The following is a 23,611-nucleotide window of genomic DNA, read 5'->3' as shown; positions in this document are numbered from 1 at the left end:
ACGCTAAAGCAGAAGACGCGGGGAGAAGAAAATCATCCAAAAATGAAATTAAGATTTTAAACGAAGAAAGTAACGACAAATTATTAAATGCGGAAGGAAAAAAACTACAAGGTATGTGTGAGGACTTTGGTTTGAAGATATTAAATGATAAAACTAAGGGTGATTTAGGGGGTAAATGGACGCATATCTGCGGGAACGGAGGCTCGGTGCTAGATTATGTTATGGCCTCGGAGAACGAAGAGGTTTGTCCAATAAAAAAAATTAAGATCCAAGCGAGAATAGAATCTGATCACCTACCCGTAGAATTTAAAATAGAAGTGGATGGGCCAAAAGGTTCCGAAGTTCTGGCCGAGGGAGAGGTGGTGGGAGGGAGGGGAAAGTTAGTATGGAATAGCGAAAAAGGGGAATTATTCAAAGAAAAAATTAAAGATTTTTCGACAAATTATCATGTAAGAGATAATAAAGGGGAACAATGGGAAGATAGATGGGATAAATGTAGGGATAGCATTTGGCAAGCTGCAAAGGCAACAGGTTTAGAAGTCAAAGATAAGAAGAAGTCGAGTAGAGTGGGAGAACGGTGGTACGATGAGGAGTGCAAAAACTAAAGAAAAATTGTATGGCGCTCATTACAAAATTTTCTCAAAAGAAAAGGAGAAGAAGAAAGGGATTTGTTAGCAAGAGAGAAAAAGAAACTTAGGGAGTTAAGAAACAGGAAGAAGAGAGAAAGAAAGGAAACGAACTGGAAGAAGGTGGAAGAAAGCAAGAATATGGGAGATTTTTGGAGATCGCTAGGAAATTTTAAGGAAAAAAGGAAAAGGAGAGAGAGCAGAATCAGCAAAGGTAAATGGAAGAAGCACTTCCAAACATTACTTTCAACAGAAAAGACAGAGAGAGACGTAGGGAGGAGTGACACAGAAAGAAAAAAAAGTTAAAAAAAGAAATAGGTATGGAAGGGAAACCATGGTCGAAATCATGGCAAACAAAATGCAAAAGGCAGCTAACATAGCATGGGGAGTCATGACAAGGGAAAACATTTCAGGGCTAGATATAAGATTGTATCTGATGGACGTTCTCGTAAAATCTGGCGGCTTGTATGGAGTAGAAATTTTGGGTTGGGAGAGGTGTCAAGATTTGGAAAGAGCGCAAGCAAAATTCATAAAAATGGCAATGGGTTTGGATAAAAATACTCCCCGACATATCTGGAGATTGGAAACAGGTCGAAACAGCGTAGAAATAGAATCAAGAAATAGGGCTAGTAGATATATAATCGGGATTTTGAAAATGATGGAAGGTAGGCTGCCGCATATTTGCTTCAAAGAAGAGTTCAGAGAAATTCAAAACAAGGATCCGACAGAGTGGGGCAAAGGATTGATGGAGGCCATGAGGGAGATCGGAGACGGAGAAACTTTGAAGTGGGCTTTGGAAGGAAAAGGGGGAAAATTAAAAGAGATTGAGAATAATTTCGCTAAGGGCATTAGGATAAAACAAGAACAAGAGATCCAAATGGATTAGGTGAGGGTAGACGAATCTTCTTACTGTCATTTGTACAGGATGTGGAAAAAGGAACTGGGGAGAGAGGAGTACTGGCGTGATAAAATAGTAGGATATAAGGACAAGAACTAGTGGGCTAAGCTGAGATGCGGCAATGTAGGTAGAGCGGGAAACAAGGGTAAGGAAAAAATGGAAAAGAAATGGGTTGATGAAGTAGAGAAATGGGTGGGAGATAGGTATGGACCCAATTTAGTAGAAAAGTTATGTAACACTTTATTGCAAAAATAGAATGAGAATAGAAAGGTTTGTACATTTAGGTTGAAAACATAAATAACAATGAGCATGAAGCATTGTTTGTACGAATTACCAAATATTACTGACATCTGAATAGCCTAAAAATCGGCCGACGACTGCCAACGTTGGTCGACGTTTTTTTGACGTACTGACGATTCAAACCGTAATACCGGCGTATTTCTCCGACAGTAAATTTATTTACGAGTATTTAAAAAAAATCAATTCAGTTGAAAATTAACGAGTCGTCGGTTATTTGCACGAACAAATCCAAAATACCCCACTGTGCGGTGCAGCAAGACGATGACACGGTTCGACGCCACGAGCCATTGAATAAAGAAGGACGGAACAAAAAAACGCTCCTTTGAAATATTCATGACATCTTTATTAAACCTGATTGAATTTTGAAACCTTTATTATAATTATTGAATTTTCCAGTTATTGAATTGTAATTAATTATTCAATTTCAATTAATCAATTAAATTAAATTGAATTCTTAATATCATAAATTAAATGATTGGAGAATAAATAAATTATTTATTGAATTATAAATAATATTAATTGCATTATTAATCCAATTAATAATTAAACTTAATTAATTAAGTGCTTTAATTAAATTCCAATTATTAGTCAGTTTTAATTCTTAAAATTTAACCTATAGGGAAATTAGAGCTTATTTAGGGCTCATTTAATGCCCTATTGCCAAATTTGATACATCTAATTGTTTAAAACATGTAGTCCTGCTAGCTTAACTTTAAGCTAACAGGACAAAACATAGAAAAAAATGACTTGGGCACTATTTCTTTGCACCATAATTTAGGGCTCCTTTAGGGCTTATTTAATGCCCTATTTCCAAATCTGATTCTGCGCATTTAAAAACAATAATCATGTGGCCCTGCTAGCTTAACGTTAAGCTAGAGGACCACATGTTGAAAAAAAATGGGGACCATCAAATTTGGAAATAGGACATTAAATTAGGCTTAAATGAGCCCTAAATACCTTATAGGTTGAAATTTAATAATTAAAACTCAATAATAATTGAACTCTAATTAAATCACTTAATTAATTAGTAATTATTATTTGAATTAATAATGCAATTAATAGTATTTATAATTCAATAAATAATCAATTTAATCTGTAATCATTCAATTCATGATATTAAGAATTTAATTTAATTAAAATTGATTAATTGAATAACTGGAAAATTCAATAATTGTAATAAAGGTTTCAAAATCCAATCAGGTTTAATAAAGATGTCATGAATATTCCAAATGAAAGTTTTTATTTTTTGCATAAATGTTCAACCGACTCCTGTCGAAAACTCGAATGCGACAGGCATAGCTGAGAACGAGCAAGAAAAAATCTGTTTTCGTTCCGTCCTTCTCTATTCAATCGCTCGTGTCGTCGATCCGTGTCATCATCTTGCTGCGCTGCGCGACACTTTTTAAAACGAGCAACCACTTGTTTGCATTCTTTAACAATATGTTTGCAAATTAAAAAAAAAGCTATATGAAATTTCATTAGATTATACATGTCGAATTTTGCAGCGGGCTCTCGGACTACTCGGATTTTTATTTTAAAAGCCGTTTAAAAGAACATAACGCCTTTAGGAGGAGGGGGGCGGGGGCCACCTCAAACTTTACGCCAATATTAAACTTACACACTTAATATAGAAAAACCATTACATATACCGGGGGGGGGGGGGGGGTCAAAAATGGCAGAAAACGCGTTACGTATTTTTTGAACAGCCCCTTTAAAAAAATGGAGATGTAACGCATCACGTGAAAGAAAGATTTAAAGGAGCAGACATAGTAATAAAAAAAGTATGAGCTATGGGGGAAAAATTATTTAAAGAAGACTACAAGAGAAGAATGAGAATGTTGTGTGGCGCAGAGGAAAGAGAGGTAACAGACAGGCCCGACGGAATGTAGGTTATCTGTCTTTCTCTGTATAAAACAAATGACGACTTCCCACATGCGAGCGTCTCGCTTACTCTAATTCTTTTACCTCCACGCTTCTTGAGGGGCGAGAAACACAGATAACTTAAATTCCTTCGGGCCTGGTAACAAAGCTTGCAAGTACTAAGAAACACTGCTGGAGAGAACGGGCAGAACTATACTTAAAGCGTGCTGCAAGGAATGGGTAAAGAAAGTGCATGGAAGGGGAATGAAGATACAACATCAGATGATAGAAAGAGATAAGAAAGTTTTTAAGCAAAGGATAGAAAATAAAATAAGCGAAGCTAAATATAATGAAAAATATAAAAGGATAAGCGTAGAAGGGATGGTAAAATGTTGTGTGGTAGTACAAAAGAGTGGAACAAATACTGGAGTAGAGAGCAGGAAAGAAAATGCATGTTATGTGAAAGAGGTAGAGGAGACGGAATTTAAAACATTGGCTGGATGATTGTGATAAGATCGAAAAAGGGAACATGACAATGTGAAATATCCTGCATGAAAAGGGAATAGTGGAGGTGGTAGAATGATCGAGGGAATTGGAAAAGAAGAGGACGGAAAGGAGCGAGGCGAAATATGGAGAGAAGTGGTAGAATAACTATCTATAGAAAATAATAAAATGTAAAATTTATTAGCAGAGGATAAGAGAAGAGTTGACAAGCGTAAAGATAGAAAGGGCAAGAGGGAAGTGGCAGAATTTAAGGGAAAGAGAAAACATACCAGAACAGTAGCAACGAAAAGTTAAGATGATGCGTACGATGCGATATTAAAGGGGTATTTGCGATAAGATAAGGCGTCTTTCCGATTGTCATCTCTTCTTTTCTGAATCCTAATACTTTTTTTTCGTATATCCAATAACTTATGAAAAACATAAAAAATTCAATTTAAAAACAATCTGTAAATACTAACAGCGATTGAATATATAAAAACTGATTTTTCACTTTCTTTTTTTCGCGTAATAATCTTAATAGGCCAATTAGCGTGGCGAGAGAAAACGAATTTTAAAATTCGCTGATTTTTTTAGTATTTCTATTTCTTATTTGAGTTTGTCAATAACCATGTCATTTTTGTTTATTTACAATTAATGATTTCAATTTATAATTTATAGCTTAGCTTTACTTGTAATAATTTTTGCAAATATAAATACTAACCTGGATTATTCTGTTGTCCTGTATCTTGCGTCTTTGCATTATCTGTCGACAATGACGAAGTGTTTTTTTGTTCAATTGTTGACCTGTAACACAGAGAAATAATTGCGGCTTTATAATTGTTTGTGTTATGCAGGTTATTGTACAATATTATCAAACTGTACCGTTTGAAATAGGTTTACCTGACTTCATGATTTACAGATTCGTGTTTAATGGAAGATAAAGTATAAGCCGGAAGCGAGTTTTGTATGTTAGATAGTTGTTCATTTAAACTGATCACAGGCCCGTCAAAATAAGGGTGTGATACACTTAAAGGATTTCTTAAAAGATTTGGCGATATGCTCCAATTCAACTGTTGCCAAAGACGATGTCTCGCTTCTACAATAGCCATCAGTTGCACAAAATTATGATGTGCATTAAACGACTGAGGCGATACAATCCTAGGTATAGACATATTAGACATTTGCATTAAACTAGTCATGTAAAAAGCTGTAAGTATCTTTTGATCTACATTGTTAGAACTGGAATCGTCAGATTTCATTGCTTCCGGTAATAAGGACATGTCGCCATGAATTGTATTATCTTCTATCTTTTCGATTTTATCCTTATCAATTTTTTGCATTCTGGCTACTATATTCTCTCCAAGTAAAACAGAGTCATCGCTGTTGTTTTGTTTTTTTATTACTAAATTTAATGGCTCCAAGGACTCGGATTCCATCGCCGTGCTGAGTTAAATGTTGAATTTTTGTTCATATACCATCACATAAGCTTAATAACATCTTTACGTTTCGATCAATTGAGTTTTTCCGCATATATTCTTTTAATTGATCCTGTTGATGCTGGTGGATATTCTTTTTTATTGTCATTCCATACGTCTGTTGTGTAAAAGTAGACAGAAAATGTTATTGTCCTTCAAATTTCATATCAAGTCACTAACAGAATATTTTTGAATAACATTTAATCATCGTAAAAAGAGCAGCCCCGGTGGCATCCTCCACTATTAATAGCGTGAAAGAAGAAAACCTCGAGACTTAAGATAACTACAGCCTAATATATCAAAGAACTGTCTTACCGTGTTTTTTATTTAAATATATGGAAAAAATTGTGAATCGGGGGTGCCAAATCATAAATTTAGTTTCAGCTTTCTTTATTTGCACGGCAGTATAAGACATATTGGGTGACTCTCGTTTATTTATTATCCACCATCCACGGACTGTGTTACAGCCAAGTGCATGATGGAGAGACCTACAGCTTAAGGTTTGATCCACATCACTTCTAGAAGGAAGTCCGAGCATCTATCCACGTGATCCACCGAGCCATTATACAAAAAATTTTTAAAAAATCTAAGATTTAAAATAGTTACACCCCAATATTTTAAAGGAATTTTTGTTTTTGCTTTGAAATTTCGTATAAGACAGTTTACAAGGGGCAGTGCCGTTATGTATCGTCAGTCACAGACGCATTTTATGAAGCAACCAAGTGATCTAATTGGAGCATGAGACATTAACTAACTCAAGTGCTTAAATTTTAATATTGTTATTATAGTTATTAATATGTGTATGGTCGTATTAAAAGGATCCAGAGTTTGGTTTGAAGTTGCGTATAAGACATATAGCTGGCTAAATTTCCGATATTTATGACCCAGAACGAACCATATAGCTTAAAAAACGAAGCACCGATGCACTTTCAAAGTTAAAACATGAAAAACTGCTTTTCAAGAAAAACGCATTTAAGTTGACGGGTGCCATAAGCGCCCAGTGTTCATTTTTATTTTTAAACTGGGCTCTTTTCTTTCAAGCGTACACAAATTTATTAGATAATATAACACACAGAGGGAAAACTCCGGTGAACACATAATGCTACTTCATCCCTACCATGTTCCTTGATCACCAAAAGCCTACGTCACTTCTGTGGGAAAGTACCACTTCTCTAACTTTCCCGAACTGTTAAGAGGATTCGTGGAGAAAACGCTTATTCTGTGAGGGGTGGAATTCAGTGGGCTTAAAGGAAAAATTTGGAGCGGGAGGCGGAAACGATCTTGAGAAACATCTGTCGGTTGCAGAAGGTACTTTTTGAATAGAGATGTGTAAGTAACCGAGGGAATAGCGGAAGATGGTCAGCGATAGTGCTGTCAGTGCTGGTAGTTAAGTTGACAGGAAGGAAATTTTCTATACGCTACGCAGGTTAAAAGTGCGTGTCCCGGTGTCGAGCGGCACGTCCAGCAGAGAGAAAAAGCGGAACTGTAGGACAGACGAAAGTTAGAAGGCAAGGGAGAGAGCATCTAGTAAGAATAAGGGGGAGGATCTCTTGAAGATGAAGAGAGAGAGAGAGAGCCAATAAAGTCCAGGGAAAAACGCGCTAGAGCCCGGCCAATAAAAGCGGAAGAACACGTAGGTCACGTAGGTTGTTTCAGCAAGGAAGGAAAAATAAGTAAAAATGAAGCAGATGGAAAAGGAGATTATGGTGCTCAAGGAAAGGACGGAAACGAGACTTGAAAAGGTGAAGGGCAAGTCGGATAAGGGAGTAGGTGAAAAGGAAGTAGGAGAGCTTATAAATTAAAACGGTGAGAGGGCAGATAGGCAAAGAAAGTGAGCAATGGAGTTGTATAGTCCAGAGGCCAACCCTATTTCCGTCGGATCGGCGAGGTCCAAACGATTTTTTTTATTTTTATGTAAAATGATCTCCTGCTTCTAAAACCGTGTAGCAGAACTCTGGCAAATGTGCCGTTCTCGAGATATTCGCAATTAAATATTTTTTTATAAACGTTTGATTAAACATTTAAAATTTGAAATTTTTTTTCTCCTGTTAGACAAGCTCATGAGAATCAATAGTTGTTTCGGTGTTTTTTCGCTCCGATGAATATTTATTGCGCCGATTTAATGAACGTGTAAAATAAGTGATAAGAAATACTCTTATCAATAATCAAAAAAGTATTTCACGGATGGAAAAAAGTAAGGATATTTTGAAAGTGCCAACTGAAATACACAATTCTGTAATAAACACTGTTCCTCTAAGGTTAATAATTTTCAAGATAACAGAGCTTTTGTTATAAGTCATTTTATCACGTTACAACAATTAATAATTTTTCATTGAGCGAATTAATGTTAGAGGCAAATATTCTGCAAAAAACTATACTCACATACTTGATAAATAAAAGTTTATCAGAAATGATCAATAAATTGTTTAAATTTATGCAAATTGGGGATTGTTTAATTTGTTCACTTTGAGTTGATGTAATTCTTTCCAAAAAAGAGATAAAGGTATGAAAATTGGTGTAGTCATTCTGTGAAGCAGTACTAATATTGTGTTATAAGCGAAAAGTTCACAATTTAAATATAAGGACCCACACAATTGTTTACACTTTGAGCGCCTATCTCTGCTTCTGCTTGTGGTAAAAAGACGGAATAAAAACGGAAAATTTTCAGAAATTACTACGAGTTCAGTCATATCAATTCATTTATTGTTTTTTTTATACCTTAAAAAGTTATTAAACTATAATTTTTCTGGAGGATGACAATAGGCCGATTAGTGAGGCTGTAAACTGGGCAGCAAGCCAAGGCGCGCACATGGCTGGTAGCTCCTAGACCCAAAGACATAGGGGCCGCAGATGCTATGCACGGGTTATGGGGGCACACTGAAGCTGCATCGCTGATTTCGACAGCGTAAAAACGAATCATTCACTCTATCAGAGAATTAATATATACCAAATTACAACTTTTTAAACAACTGTTATTATTCTAGAAGTTTCATTGTGACCTTTGTGATTTTATTCATTACTTATAGTTCATTTTATCATTGTATATACAATGGTTAAAAGTGTGTGCACTATTGTGTGGGTCCTTATATTTAAATTGTGAACTTTTCCCTTATACCACAATATTAGTACTGCTTCACAGAATAAGGACACCAATTTTCATACCTTTATCTCTTTTTTGGAAATAATTGCATCAACTCAAAGTGAACAAATCAAACAATCCCAGGTAAAGAAATATTGTCAGAGAGTTAGAGCGGGTCGCAGCGTTATCGGAAATATCTATGTTTTGCAGCACGTGATGAATAGAGAATTAGCGAAAATTGCAGTTTGCAATTTTTATCGCAGATATGGAACGTAAGCCAGCGGCTGGAGTGAAAAATTTCGCGTTTTGGAAATAATAGAGTATAAAGCACGAGACACGCAATTATAATGAACTCAATGAAACTGAAACAGCCTTACCAAAAGAGAATTCATAATCTGACAGGCGCACTTAAACTTGCGAGCTGCGGAATCCGTTTCGATTAAAAAAAAGAAAAGAAATTATTCTACTACTTCTTAAAATAAGCGGCTTAGCTTTAGTTAAAAGTTTCCTACAGATATATGGGGGAAAAGGGAACCTTTGTGTTGTGAAGGAAATTAAATCTTTCTCTTTCGATTGACCCTCGGCTGGTCTTACCACTGAGATACACAGGTCCGAAATTTATGATTTGTCAAGTGACTTGCGTATCTGTCCATTGGAGATTCAGATATATGACGCGTAACGAGAAAAGGGACCTTAAGGTTAAAAAATTGATTTTCAGATCTTTTTATGCTATCAATAGTTTTTTAACCGCTCTTTCGTAACAAGAAAGATTAAATTCTTATCTGCAAAATTCGAAATCTTACTAAGATGCAAAGAGCGACTTGAAATACCTACCTCGACGCGTGCGCACGATCCGAGAAATCCAGTCCCACTACTTTTTACACATCTTTTTGTTCTGTGCCCACGTGACTCGCGAGCTCGTCTAACTCGCTGAAAACGGAGCGCAAAGATCTAGTTGTGAGTGGAGGGGATGGATTTCGAAGATAAGCCACTCTCTGAGTTTCTGACTTGCTTTCCCCGTTCTACTGTATGCATTTCGGGCAGTTCTCTGGACTAAGCACGACCTCATAGCAGACGACCTTGCATACCAATTCGCCCGTTCCGCCTTTATAAATCCCAGGCCGCACAGTGGGGTATTTTGGATTCGTTCGTGCAAAAAATTGAGGACTCGTCTACTTTCAACCCAATTAAATTTTTTTTAAATACTCGTGAATAAATTTACTGTCGGAGAGATACGCCACTATTACGGTTTATATCGTCAGTACGTCAAAAAAATGTCGACCAACGTCGCCAGTCCTCGGCCGATTTTTAGGCTATTCAGATATCAGTAATATTTGGTAATTCATACAAACAATGCTTCATGCTCATTGCTATCTATGTTTTCAACAATTACAAGTGCAAAACCTTTGTATTCTCATTCTATTTTTGCAATAGAAGTTTTTAATAATAGTTAATATACGTTCATAACGTTAATACTTTAATTTTCAAATTATTCGACCGAGAAACGTTTATTCTGAAGAAATCAACGAAAGTGTATTTTATAGAACTTTAAATCTTTTTTCTCACAGTTTTTATTATAATAAACATAAAAACTGTAAGAAAAAAAGATTTAAAATTCTATAAAATACTCTTTCGTTGATCTCTTCAGAATAAATGTTTCTCGGTTGAATAATTTGAAAAATAAATTATTAACGTTATGAACGTTTATTAACTATTATTTAAAACTTTTATTGCAAAAATAGAATGAGAATAGAAAGATTTGCAGTTGTAATGGTTGAAAACATAAATAACAATGAGCATGAAGCGTTGTTTGTACGAATTACCAAATATTACTCACATCTGAATAGCCTAAAAATCGTCCGACGACTGCCGACGTTGGTCGACGTTTTTTGACGTACTGACAATTCATACCGTAATAGTGGCGTATCTCTCGGGCAGTAAATTTATTCACGAGTATTTAAAAAAAATTCAATTCGGTTGAAAATTTACGAGTCGTCGATGTTTTGCACGAACAAATCCAAAATACCCCACTGTGCGCCGTAAAGGCGGGCGCAGATTTCTAGATCTCCACTATCTTTATGAACAAATTATCCTGGACATAGTACATATAGTCTCAAATAAAAGAGATTCTCTCCTGAAAACGATCAGGAATCACAAGATGATTAGCAGATGAGCCTTAATTTACAACGACGCGTAGCAAGCGGCCATGACCATTGGCTTGGATCTTAACATCAGCAGTGAAAAAAGTGCATTACTCCTCCATGTAGATGCATAACTTATAAAAACCCAAGTAAAGAAAGCAGAGGTTAAAAAATTCCTCCAACAGCTACTCGACAAGAAAAATACACGGAACTTGTTAAATAAGCGTAAAAGGTCCTTATTATACACTGGCGGTCGGACATCGTTCTCCTTAACTCCGAGAAACAGACTATAATCGCGATCGTTTTCACAGCTTCGTCCAACCACTACATCAAAATCAAGCAGGAGGAAAAGGAGAAGTATCGAAACCTTATAAGGTAGCTGCCAAAATTGTGTTCAGGATGCTCGGTTCAAAAGATTGTCCTTAGGATCGATGCTCTTGAAAGTGCGAAGCTATCACTGGTTCATAACCTCGAAGCTATACCCGCGTATCGAAAATATGTTAAGACATTTGCGAGATGAATACAGAGAGCTGTTATCCTTATTTCACTTCGTGTCCTCAAGACACAAGAGTGTTATGCCGGACTAGCGTTGTCATTTCGCCGTGCCCTGCGGCCATTCATCTCACGGTTATAAGACGTGGCTATATGTTTAATTTAACGCGAACCTACTGAGAGCCAATGTCACTTTCATGTATGCCAGCTGCTCCCAGGGGAAACCTGAAATGATTGTTTAACTTATTTTTTATTTATATACATGATGATTTTTTTAACATGAAACTTTCAAATACCATTTAAGATTTCGAACTCGCCCCCAACCCCACCCATCACAAGAACAATTATTTTAACGGAATATCCTGAATAAAATTTTGGCCTCCTCGGAGCCGAATTATATTCTTTGACATCTTATATATGTATGCGTGCGTGAAAGCGCGCGTGCGTGTGTGTGTATGTGTCGGACACTTATTCGGATTGAATTAAGCACCTATAAGTAGGCCACAGGCCTTCCGTCAAAGGCAGCAGCGCTGGCTTGCGAGCCGCCAAACGCTGCTTTTCGGAGCCGGAAAAAACATGCGCAACATAATTTTTTGGAGTAGCGAGTTATTGTAGATTATAGATCTAAATTTAAACTTTCGATATCTGCAAGCAGAATTGGAAAATATCAATCCTATCAGGGGTAATTGAAGCTCGAAAATGGTGAAAATCGCTTTTTTCGAATGTTTGACATTTTTTTCTTTAAAAACTAAGGGTCCTACGAAAATCAATATAATACTTTACCTCTTAAAATCGCTAAAAAAATACGATTATATGTTTTTCATACGCAAAAAATGCTTTTTTGATTGTTTAAACAATTATTTGTTTATAACTTTTTTTGACCACTCGGACGGACAGCCCCCCTCGATATCCATGTTCAGCGGCTCAAAATACATGAAAAACACTTATCACAGTCCATCTAAATTGAAAAGGTAGCTGGGGCCCCCTTGGCGCCTATACTAATAACACCGTCCGATAGTGCTCGAGGTTGATCAAATTGCAAACAAGAAAATACAAAAATTAAAACTACGAAAAATGTGTTAGTTTAAACAATTAAACTTCATATTCACGACGCTTTTCAACTAAAAAAATCACCCAAGGAACACGCCTTAACTCAGGCCTGTCCAGAGAGTGGATTTCGACTCAAACTCGACATGTTTTAGCTATGAAAATCGTCATAACGACACGAAAAGCGATTTGGGACCTTAACCTCACCACCAACCTCCACTCGCTGTCGGAAAGGCTTCGTGGTTGTTCGTGGTGCGTGCCAGAGTTGCCAGATCGTGGATGAAATTTACCCCCCACCATACCTACCGTTTGGGAGCCGCAAAACAGAAGGTGCATGATTACCACTGTGAGTTCGTGTGTAATCCGAAAATGCAGGATTCGACTTCGGTTTTTTGCTGTACGATGATTGCCGATCTAAAAGCTTCGAAAGACTTCGGTGGTCTTCTATTTATATCTCGATCCCCACTTGAAAGAACTGGAAGAAATTGGCGAATTTAATGTTTCGCGTGATTCTTCATTTCATGCATGAGTAAATTTTTAAGTTATGTTGTTCAGGTGTATATAGAATGAATATTATTACTATTTAAGACATTTTTAATGTTAATATTATAATTATAAAATATAACATTAATTTTAATTAACAGTTGACTAACTTTTAATAGAAATAGTTAAACTTTCAACTAAAACAATTAGTTTTCTCCAAAAAAAAAATTTGTTAAATTTGTTTTAAACAAAATATTTAAATTTTAAAAAAAAGTTAAATTTTTATCAAAAAGGCTGAATTGTATAAAAAAAACAAGGCATTTTTAATCAAATACATGAACTTTGCACAAAATAAATTTATTTTCCACCAAGTATAATTTTCTGTACAAAAATTAATGTTTAATCATAGTTAAATTTTCAACCAAAAAGAATAATTTTCTTGTAGTTTAAAGAAATTAATTTTTAAACAAAAACAAAAAAAAACTACAAAATAGTTAAATTTTCAGAAAACAAATTTTTTTCAACTAAATGGATAAATTATCAACCAAAAGAAAACTAAATTTTTAACAAAACAGTTCCACTTTCGACCAGAAAAGTTAAAAAAAATAGTTAAAATTCTTTGAAATTGCTTTAAATTATTGAAAATAATTGAAAATTCCTTGAAATCTTTTAAAAGAGCCTAAAATATTTAAAATCCTTTAAAATCTCTTGAAATTTGGCAAAGCTCTTGAAAATTCCTTGCAATTTTAAAAATACCCTCAAATATTTTAAATCCTTTAAAATCTCATACTAAATTATTGAATTCAATTGAAAATTCCTTGGAATCTAGTAAAATATCCCAAGATGTATCAAATACTTTAAAACCTCATATTAAAATACTGTAATCAATTTAAAATTTCTTGGAACCTTTTAAAATACTTTCAAATATTTCGAAACCTTCAGAATCCTTTGAAAAATCTTGACATCTTTTAAAGATTTTTAATATACTTTGGAGTTTTTTTCAACAACCTTGCTATAATTATTTAAATTCTTTGAAATTCCTTTAATTTGTAAAAACGAATTAAAAATTCAGTGCAATCTTTTTAAACATCCTTAAATATTTAAAATCCTTTAAAATATTTTGAAATCTCTTAAAAATTCCTTGAAAATTTAAAAATATCCTAAAATATTTCAAATCTTTTACAATATCATACTACATTATTGAAATCAATTAAAAATTCCTTGCAATCTATCAGAATATCATAAAATATATTAAATCTTTCAAAATCTCATATTAAATCACCGTAATCAATTGAAATTCCTTGGAACATTTAAAAATACTCTTAAATATTGCAATACCTTCAAAATATTTTGAGACACCTTGACCTTTTTTTTTTAAAGATTTTTAAACTACTTCTTTAAAATTCTTTGAAATTCCTTAAAATTAGACAAATAGGATGAAAATTCCTTGACATCTTTTAAAACATCCTCAAATATTTAAAATGCTTAAAAATCTGTAGAAATTCCTTGAAATTGTTTAAAGCTCTTGAAAATTCCTTGAAATGTTAAAAATACCCTGAAATATTTCAAATCCTTTAAAATCTCATATTAAATTACTATAATCAACTAAAAATTCTTTGGAACCTTTGTAAATACACTCAAGTATTTCGAAACCTTCAAAATCTTTTCAAACACCCAGACACCTTTTAAAGATTGCTAAAGTGTTTTGAATTTTTTTTAAATAACTCTGATAAAATTGTTAAAATTCTTTGAAATACCTTGAAATTATAAAAATAAATTGAAAATTACTTGACATCTTTTAAAACATGCATAAATATTTAATGTCCTTAAAAATCTTTTGAAATTTCTTGAAATTTTTTTAAGCTCATGAAAATTCCTTGAAAATTTGAAAGTTCCCTGAAATATTTCAAATCCTGCAAAATATCATATTAAATTACTGTAATCAATGAAAATTCCTTGGAATCTTTAAAATTCTCTCAAATTTTTCAAATCCTTCAAAATGTTTTGAAATGCCTAGGACATTTTTTTAGGATTTCTAAATTACTTTGGAATTTTAAAAAATAAGCCTTCTAAAAATGTTTTCATTCTTTGAAATTCCTGTAAATTATATAAATAAATTGGAAATTCCTTGACATTTTTTGAAACATCCTCAAATATTAAAAAATTTTAAAAATCTTTTGTAAAGCTTCAGATTGAAAATTAAAAAAGAGAAAAGTATCAAATCGTTAAATATTGAAATGTTTGTAGATTAGAGTTTTGAAAATGAAATCAATAAAAATTTCTAAATTTCGAAATTTTATTTTCAAACATTTTCAACTATGAAATATAAATAATTTTCAACTCGATGGGATGCAAGTCTTCAAATTTAGGGTTGCAAACTTGGAAGTTTATTTATAAAAAATTAATAATCATAAATAAATTGAATGCGTTCAAAATTGAATTGTATGTTTTTCAATTGGACAATCTCTAAATGAAATTTAGAAAACAGAAAAATGTTAAAACATAAAAAATTTAACTGTTTGTAGACTAGTTAAACTATTAAATTAAAGTTTTAATAGAAATTACTCGAGTTAAAGTTTAACTATTTCTAAAACGATTTTTGTATATAATTATAAAATTATATGTGTATTTTTTTAGGGTATTTTTAAATTTTCAAGAAATTTTCAAGAGATTTCAAAAGCTTTTAAAGGATTTGCTATATTTTAGGATATTATAATAGATTTAAAGGAATTTTTGCAAGATTTTAATAATTTAGTAAGAGATTTTAAAGGATTTGACATATTTCATGATTTTTTTTTTAATTTCAAGATATTTTTAATAACTTTCAAAAATTTCAAGAGATTCCAAAAGATTTGTAAGGATTTTAAATATTTGAGGAAGTATTAAAGGATGCCAAGGAATTTTTCATTGATTACTGTAATTTAATATGAGATTTTAAAAGATTTGATATATTTTAGGATATTTTAATAGATTTAAAGGAATTTTTAAATGATTTTAATAATTTAGTATAAGATTTTACAGGATTTGAAATATTTCATGTTTTTTTTAATTTCAAGATATTTTCAAAAGCTTTAAAAAATTTCAAGAGATTTCAAAAGATTTGTATGGATTTTAAATATTTGAGGAAGCTTTAAAAGATGCCAAAGAATTTTTAATTGATTACAGTAATTTAATATGAGATTTGATATATTTTAGGATATTTTAATAGATTTAGAGGAATCTTTAAATGATTTTAATAATTTAGTATAAGATTTTACAGGATTTGAAATATTTCAGGGTATTTTTAAAATTTCAAGGAATTTTCGAGAGGTTTAAAAAATTTAAAGAGACTTTTACAGATTTTTAAGCATTTTAAATATTTGAGGATGTCTTAAAAGATGTCAAGGAATTTTCATCCTATTTTTCTAATTTTAAGGAATTTCAAAGAATTTTAAAGAAGTAGCTTAAACATCTTTTTAAAAATGGTCAAGGTATCTCAAAATATTTTGAAGGTATTGCAATATTTGAGAGTATTTTTAAATGTTCCAAGGAATATTTAATTGATTATGGTCAATTAATATGAGATCTTGAAAGATTTAATATATTTTATGATATTTTAATAGATTGCAAGGAATTCTTAATTGAATTCAATAATGTAGTATAATATTGTAAAAGATTTAAAACATTTTAGGGTATTTTTAAATTTTCAAGGAATTTTCAAGAGATTTGAAAATATTTTAAAGGATTTTAAACATTTGAGGATTTTTAAAAAGATTTCACTGAATTTTTAATTAATTTTTATAAATTAAAGGAATTTCAAATAATGTTAATAATTATAGCAAGGTTGTTAAAAAAAACTCTAAAGTACATTAAAAATCTTTAAAAGATGTCAAGATTTTTCAAACGATTTTGAAGGTTTCAAAACATTTGAGAGTATTTTAAAAGGTTCCAAGGAATTTTTGATTGATTACTGTAATTTAATATGAGGTTTTAAAGTATTTGATACATCTTAGGATATTTTAATAGATTCCAAGGAATTTTCAATTCAGTTTAATAATATAGTATGAGATTTTAAAGGATATAAAATATTTTAGGGTATTTTTAAAATTGCAAGGCATTTTAAAGAGCTTTGCCAAATTTCAAGAGATTTTAAAGGATTTTAAATATTTTAGGCTCTTTTAAAACATTTCAAGGAATTTTCAATAATTTAAAGCAATTTCAAAGAATTTTAAGTATTTTTTTTTAATTTTTCTGGATGAAAGTGGAACTGGCTTTGTTAAAAATTTTTTTTTTTTGGTTGATGATTTATCAATTTAGTTGAAAAAATTTGTTTTCTGGAAATTTAACTATTTTGTAGAATTTTTTTTTGTTTTGTTTCAAAATTAATTTCTTTTACCTACAAGAAAATTATACTTGATGGAAAATAAATTTCTTTTGTGCAAAGTTCATGTATTTGATTAAGAATGCCTTTTTTCTTATACAATTCAGCCTTTTGGATAGAAATTTAACTTTTTGTTTAAAAATTTTAATATTTTGTTTAAAACAAATTTAACAATTTTTTTGCAGTAAACTAATTGTTTTAGTTAAAAATTGAACTATTTTTATTAAAAGTTAGTCAACTATTAATTAAAATTAATGTTATATTTTATAATTATAACATTAAGATTAATAATATGTATAATAGTAATAATATTCATACTATATACATCTAAAAAGCATAACCTCAAAATTGACTCATTCATGAAATGAAGAATCACGCGAAACATTAAATTCGCCAATGTCTTCAATTTCTTTTAAATAGGGATCGAGATATAAATAGAAGACCACCGAAGTCTTCCGAAGCTTTCAAATCGGCTATCATCGTACAGCAGAAAACCGAAGTCGAATCTTGCATATTCGGCTTACACACGAACTCACAGTGGTAATCATGCACCTTCTGGTTTGCGGCTCCCAAACGGTAGGTATGGTGGGGGTAAATTTCATCCACGATCTGGCAGCTCTGGCGCGTGCCACGTGACGCACACTGCATAATTCAGTACCGCAGATAAGTTTTACAGTAGGTGCTTTAGGTTTAGGGCGACTAATTTGAAATGCAATATTTTTAATTTAATGCTATAAATGTAAGAAGCAACTCGAACGAAAGAGAAATGTCTACTAATATCCTGAGCTTCAAACATTGTATCTTTTTTCGACAGGAATATGATTTTACCAATATTGCAACAAATTCAAAATATGAATAGTTGATATATTATTACATTTTACTTTACAATAATAAATAAATTAAATGTATAAGCACCAGAACTTTCAATAGGTGTGTTACAAGATCCTGATTTCAAATCATTTTGACGCAATTGCCTCTTTTATTTCTTATTATAGGCCTATTGGCTTCGAAGATTTATTTCTAACTTTCCTCTAACAAAATATTATGAACTCTCCCTTTTTGTATGCCTTATGCATTTTTTTACTGTTAATATATTAATTAATGAAATTCCAAATTACTTCATTTTATTTTTAATTCAGTCGCCCTAAGATACCTTCCGAGATACTAAGTATCTAGAGCGGCGATTCCCAAACATTTTTCGCTCATTCTAGGGAGCGGTAGAGCCGCTACCCTCGAATTTTTTTCATAATACTTAGAGCCAAGGGGGGGCACTTGACAGCCTGTGATGCGAGCACGTGCTGGCTTGTCGCGCTCGGCCTTCCCATTATAAGAAAATTAGAGCCGATTAGGAAAAATGTAAAATTTAGTAAAATATTCATTAGCGAATTTTAATAGGCAGCGTTAGATTTTCTGTATTATAACGAAAACATTAGAAAAAGATAGAAAGAAATCGGTTAATAACTTCAAAAGTTATTGCACTTTTGTTATGCTGCAAAGTAGTCCAGTAATGTACTTTTTTGGACAAATTTAGTGAAAATATTAACTGATTTTTATGAACTTTTTTTCCAGATTTCTAAAATTATATCACGAAATTGATTCAGCTCATTCAAATTTAATTGTGTCATACGTTTTTAACTTCAGTTATTGTAACAGGTCTCAATCTCAGAACAATGAAAGGCATTCATGCTAGGTCGACAAAAGTAGTCCCATGCTCAGAGCGGGGACCCTGCCTTGGAGTCTACTGAGCTACCCAGCCCGGGGTGGCATCGCACTACCCCCGGGTAGCTCTCCTACCCAGGGTAGCAGTTTGGGAATCGCTGATCTAGAGCGGCGATTACCAAACTAGTGCCGCCGGCCGATGAGACTGCCGCCGGCAGAGGGATGACACCCCGGGCCGGGCAGCCCCCGAGGGGGAAGCCAGTCCGAGCCCAGCCACTGGGCAGCTCCTTCGCAATGAGGAACCTTTTATTGTTATGACATTTAAGGCTGTTTCAATAACTAGAATCCTAAAGATATGGCTCAATTTATTTCTAATTATCTGAATCATTTTCCTGATGTAATAATTTCAAGAAAATGAAAAAAGATGATGAAAATCGGTTAACATTACGAGTAATTAAGCATATCTTTAAGTACATGCAAAATTTCTCAACCGGTTCAAATTCTCTCGCGTGAAGCATGCAACCTCCCGCATAACCGACAGTCAAGTATCCCCCTTCGGTTCTAGCAGAGGGAAAAAAATGGTAGGGTGACGCCCCTACCCTTCCCTGAAAACTGCAAAAAAAGTTTGGTAATCGCTGGTCTATAACACGCCATGTCGAGAATCACCATGCAACTACTACCGACGTTCAAATTTCTACTTAAATTTAACCGAATTCTGTTTAACGCCATGTAATGAGTGGGTCACGTGACCATAATCCTACCTTACCGCCACTTTTTTCATTTCCCAACTTATTTTCATATGAAGCGCCACATCGAGTTGAAAATTTGGGATAATAAACCAGAAGCACTAAAAATGGTGAGTCTGGTCCTAAATCTATATGATTATGAAAAAGCTTTTTGTTGTAAATAATTTTTTTTGCTTTTTTCATAATTATTAAAATTTAGGACCAGACCCAACTTGCTTAGTGCTTCTTATTTATTATCCTGAATTGTCAACTCGATGTGGCGCTTCGTGTGAAAATAAGTTGGGAAATAAAAAAAGTGGCGATAAGCTAGGAATCTGGTCACGTGAATACTCGTAACATGGTCTTAATGGGAACCCACCTTCAGTGAATAATTACGAAATAAAAGCGCAACCATCTATACGTTAAATAATTAATTACAATTTCAATTTATTTACACGTATAATTGCTTAACTAATAATTAAATTAAATTAAGTATTTTACATACATTAGTATTTTTAATCAATGATAAGCCACTTTAGGATGCAGTAGCCCTAGTAGAAAATATTCCCCTAGTATAGGTTCAGACCTAGCACGATTATACTCTGCCCATATACTCTATCATCCTTGCGCAATTTTAAATATGTATTTTGTGCTCGTAAACCGGTTCTGCGTGCTTCAAGATATGAGAATTTAGATAATGCATGCAAAAAATGAGTCAAAAATATTCAACCGTGTGGCTTACAAATTCAAAACAGAATACTTGTTTTTTTACAAACTACCACGTTATTACTGAAAATATTAACCGATTTTCAAGAATATTTTTTTCAATTTATTGTAACTATTAAAATAAATTAATTCTGTGAATTAAAATTGAATTAATCAATGATAACATAATGTCAGTTTTTCTAACTGGCCGAAATCTCGTTACAATGCCCGGTATTCATTCGTTCCGTGTCATTCTTCACCCTGCGGGGTGTCTTCTGACTTGAGTTTAACGAAGATGAGCAGGGTCGCTGTGGACATGCATGTACAGCTACCACTGAGTGCCACTGCTATTTTTCTCTTTTGTTCTCTAAGTTTTTGATTATTACACAAAATATAAATTATACAAAAATACAACATACAGAAATTTTCATCCGTACGGCCTTAAAATTCGGACGCGATTGGACATTCTGATAAAGGGCTTTAAAGCTTTGAGTTGGTTAATTTTTACGAACCATAAATTTTAATATACCAGCAATGCAATTCTTGTTATTTATGTATGATTTCTTACTATTTAAATTTTAAAAATTTCTCTATTTTAAGAACATTTAATTATTTTTCCCATGTCGTCGAGGATTTATACCCAATTTTCACTCACTTTTTACCCAATTTTAAATTCTGGGTTTTCCCGTGCACGATGTCAAGGCTATCCCCAGAGGGACTCTAATCTTGACACTAAAGACCTTGATATGCACTATTTATACTTACAAGTATTTACAAATATTCACTCAAAATAGTATGAAAAACATGAAACGAGAGCTATTGGTGTCATTTTTAAGTAATATTTAAAGTAAACTAAGCAGGATTCTTCACGTAAATATAAATAAAAATAGAATTGGTGATCCTACACGGAGAGTAATTTCAAAAGATTAAATTCACGGAGCTGCTCCTTGATTTTATTCACGCTTTGGCGCAAGAACTAAGATCTCGGAACCCATACTTTAAAATCAACGGCCGTTGATCTAAAACAACGGTTCCGAGATCTTAGTTCTTGTACCATAGTGTGAATAAAATCAAGGAGCAGTTCCGTAAATTCATCTCTTGAAATTTCTCTCCGTGTAAAGATATGAAATTTTTCATAACTAGAATTCGTTGAACTCTTGGCTTTCCTAATAAATAAATCTGTCAATTTTTAACAAAAATAAATTTTTATTCAATTTGCTTCGCTTCTTTGGCTTAAAACCAATTGGCCCAATTACACTGAATACCTCAGCTCTCAATAAGAATACAGATCATGCTTCAAGTACTCAATGTTTCGTAGTCCCTGAATCAAATATCGTCGGTTGCTGAAATTTGATTACAGGCGCGAATGTTTGCATGGAATGTTGGCCAAGAAAGAGGGAAATTGCAGAAGACCTTTCGCTATGCGCAGCCGATTATCGATAATCGAGTTTCGATGTAAACTTTTGATAACACCTATCCTCAGCGTTTAGAGGCTTCGATGGCTCAGAGGTTGGCGCGTCGGACTTCCATGCAGGAGGTCTGGGGTTCAATCCCTGATCCGGTACCATTGGAAAATTTTCTATGTACTTCTAACAAGGCTTCGGTTGTTCGGAACCGACCTTAAACTGTAGGTCCCCTCAGAAAAAGCTGGTGCCATACCAAGGACAAACGGGCTCCGTACGGGCGCACAACCTTGGGGGTCGAAGCTGATTTTGAGAAGACTCGAAAATGAGTCAGCGATGTCTTTGCGCTTGGAGGCTTCGTACGGGGGCAACCACGTGGGATGATCGCTGGATGCTTTCGAGTAATGAACATACACACACATACACTTACATAACACCAGGCCAGTGCTTCGAATCTGGGCGTCTAACTGCTGACCTCAGAGTGATCGCTCCCCGATCCTAGACTGCTAGGGAGGCTTACGGATTGCATAGCTGGCCAGGCTCACTGTTATTTACCGGTGACAAGGAAGGACGTCCCTTGTTGTGCGTGAGGTACACTGAAAAATATTGGTCGAGCTACTCGCCCACGTGGTAGAGCTGGAACACCAAATGCGTAGCACGCTGCTCGCCTGCAACTTGGTACACATCCTCTCTCATATTGGGAACACTGTGTTCCCACATTGGAACAGCTGTAGTCCCAACAGTATTGGTACAGTAAAGCTCCCTTTAGGCGGGAGCAGGGGACCCCCAAGCCGAGTTTCGCGCGGAGTTATACAATTATAGTTTATACTCGTGGGGCAATTTCATTCACTTTTGCGGGACTGCTGCGTTCCTAACACACGGGAAAGGATCTGACGCGTACGTTTGGTACTATAGCTTACTTAAATGTGGTCTGTCTGCTGCACCAACCGTCGTGGTGGCGCAGCATTGCCACTAAGAAGACCACTCGCAACCATCCTCAGCGTTAAACCTCTAAATAGTAGTAGGTTAACGCAGTGAAAAATATGAATATGTCAAAGTCGTGAACGGTGACCTATCCGCGCGCTAACGGTGCTCGTTTGCACTAGAAGTCTATAATAGCGATTCCCAAACTAGCGCCGACGGTCAGCGGCCCGACCGCGGTCGGGGGAAGCCAGCCCGGGCCCATCACCTCGGCAGCCCCCCCCCCCCCCCCCCCCCCCCCCCCCCCCCCCCGCTATGAGGACCCTTTCATTGTAATGAGATTTAAGGCTGTTTCAATAAATAAAATCCTAAAGATATGGATCAATTCAATTCTAATTATCTAAATCATTTTCCTGATGTCATTTTATGAAAATGAAAAAAAGTTGATGAAAATCGGTTAACATTTCGATTGATTAAGCATATCTTTAAGTACATGCAAAATTTCTAAACCGGTTCAAATTCTCTCGCGTTAAGCATGCAACCTTCCGCATGACCGACAGTCAAGTATCCCCCTTGGGCTCTAGTAGAGGGAAAAAGTGGTAGGGTGGTGCCACTGCCCCTCCCTGAAAACTGCAAAAAAAGTTTGGGAACCGCTGATTTAGAGCACTGGATACCTCTCCCATCCATTTCAGAAACCGACCACCGCCGAAGCTGAGTAGAGAGACTGGTGGTAGAACTCAAACATCTGTGAATTGAGTCGAACTCCCCTCTCTAGACGGACCTGCCTTAACTGTAGAGGCTGAAATAATGGTTTTTTATTATAATAGAACATTTTTCAATTAAAATACAAGATTATTAAATTTTAACGAAAAGTGCAATATCACACTCATGCTCACACGTGCATACAACTTGTACCCTCATACACACATAAAATTAACTACAGTGCTCGAGGGA

At 34.1% G+C, this 23,611-nt stretch overlaps 1 protein-coding gene across 7 annotated transcripts in view; it reads right to left on the bottom strand.

Moving 5' to 3' along the window:
* The window catches only part of LOC117181487 (protein pangolin, isoforms A/H/I/S), a 786,230-nt gene that overhangs the window by 154,174 nt on the left and 608,445 nt on the right, over window positions 1-23,611 (bottom strand). For all 7 annotated transcript variants that reach the window (XR_004468130.1, XM_033374197.1, XM_033374196.1 and 4 more), the window contains one exon: window positions 4,889-4,971. Coding sequence is in view for 6 of the 7 variants with exons in the window: in XM_033374197.1 (XP_033230088.1) it covers window positions 4,889-4,971 (83 nt within the window). In the remaining variant the exon portion in view is untranslated. The remainder of the gene's footprint in view (window positions 1-4,888; window positions 4,972-23,611) is intronic.

The sequence above is a fragment of the Belonocnema kinseyi genome, chromosome 10 (assembly GCF_010883055.1).
Source record: "Belonocnema kinseyi isolate 2016_QV_RU_SX_M_011 chromosome 10, B_treatae_v1, whole genome shotgun sequence".
Taxonomy (NCBI): domain Eukaryota; kingdom Metazoa; phylum Arthropoda; class Insecta; order Hymenoptera; family Cynipidae; genus Belonocnema; species Belonocnema kinseyi.
This window is presented reverse-complemented; position numbering and strand designations above follow the sequence as displayed.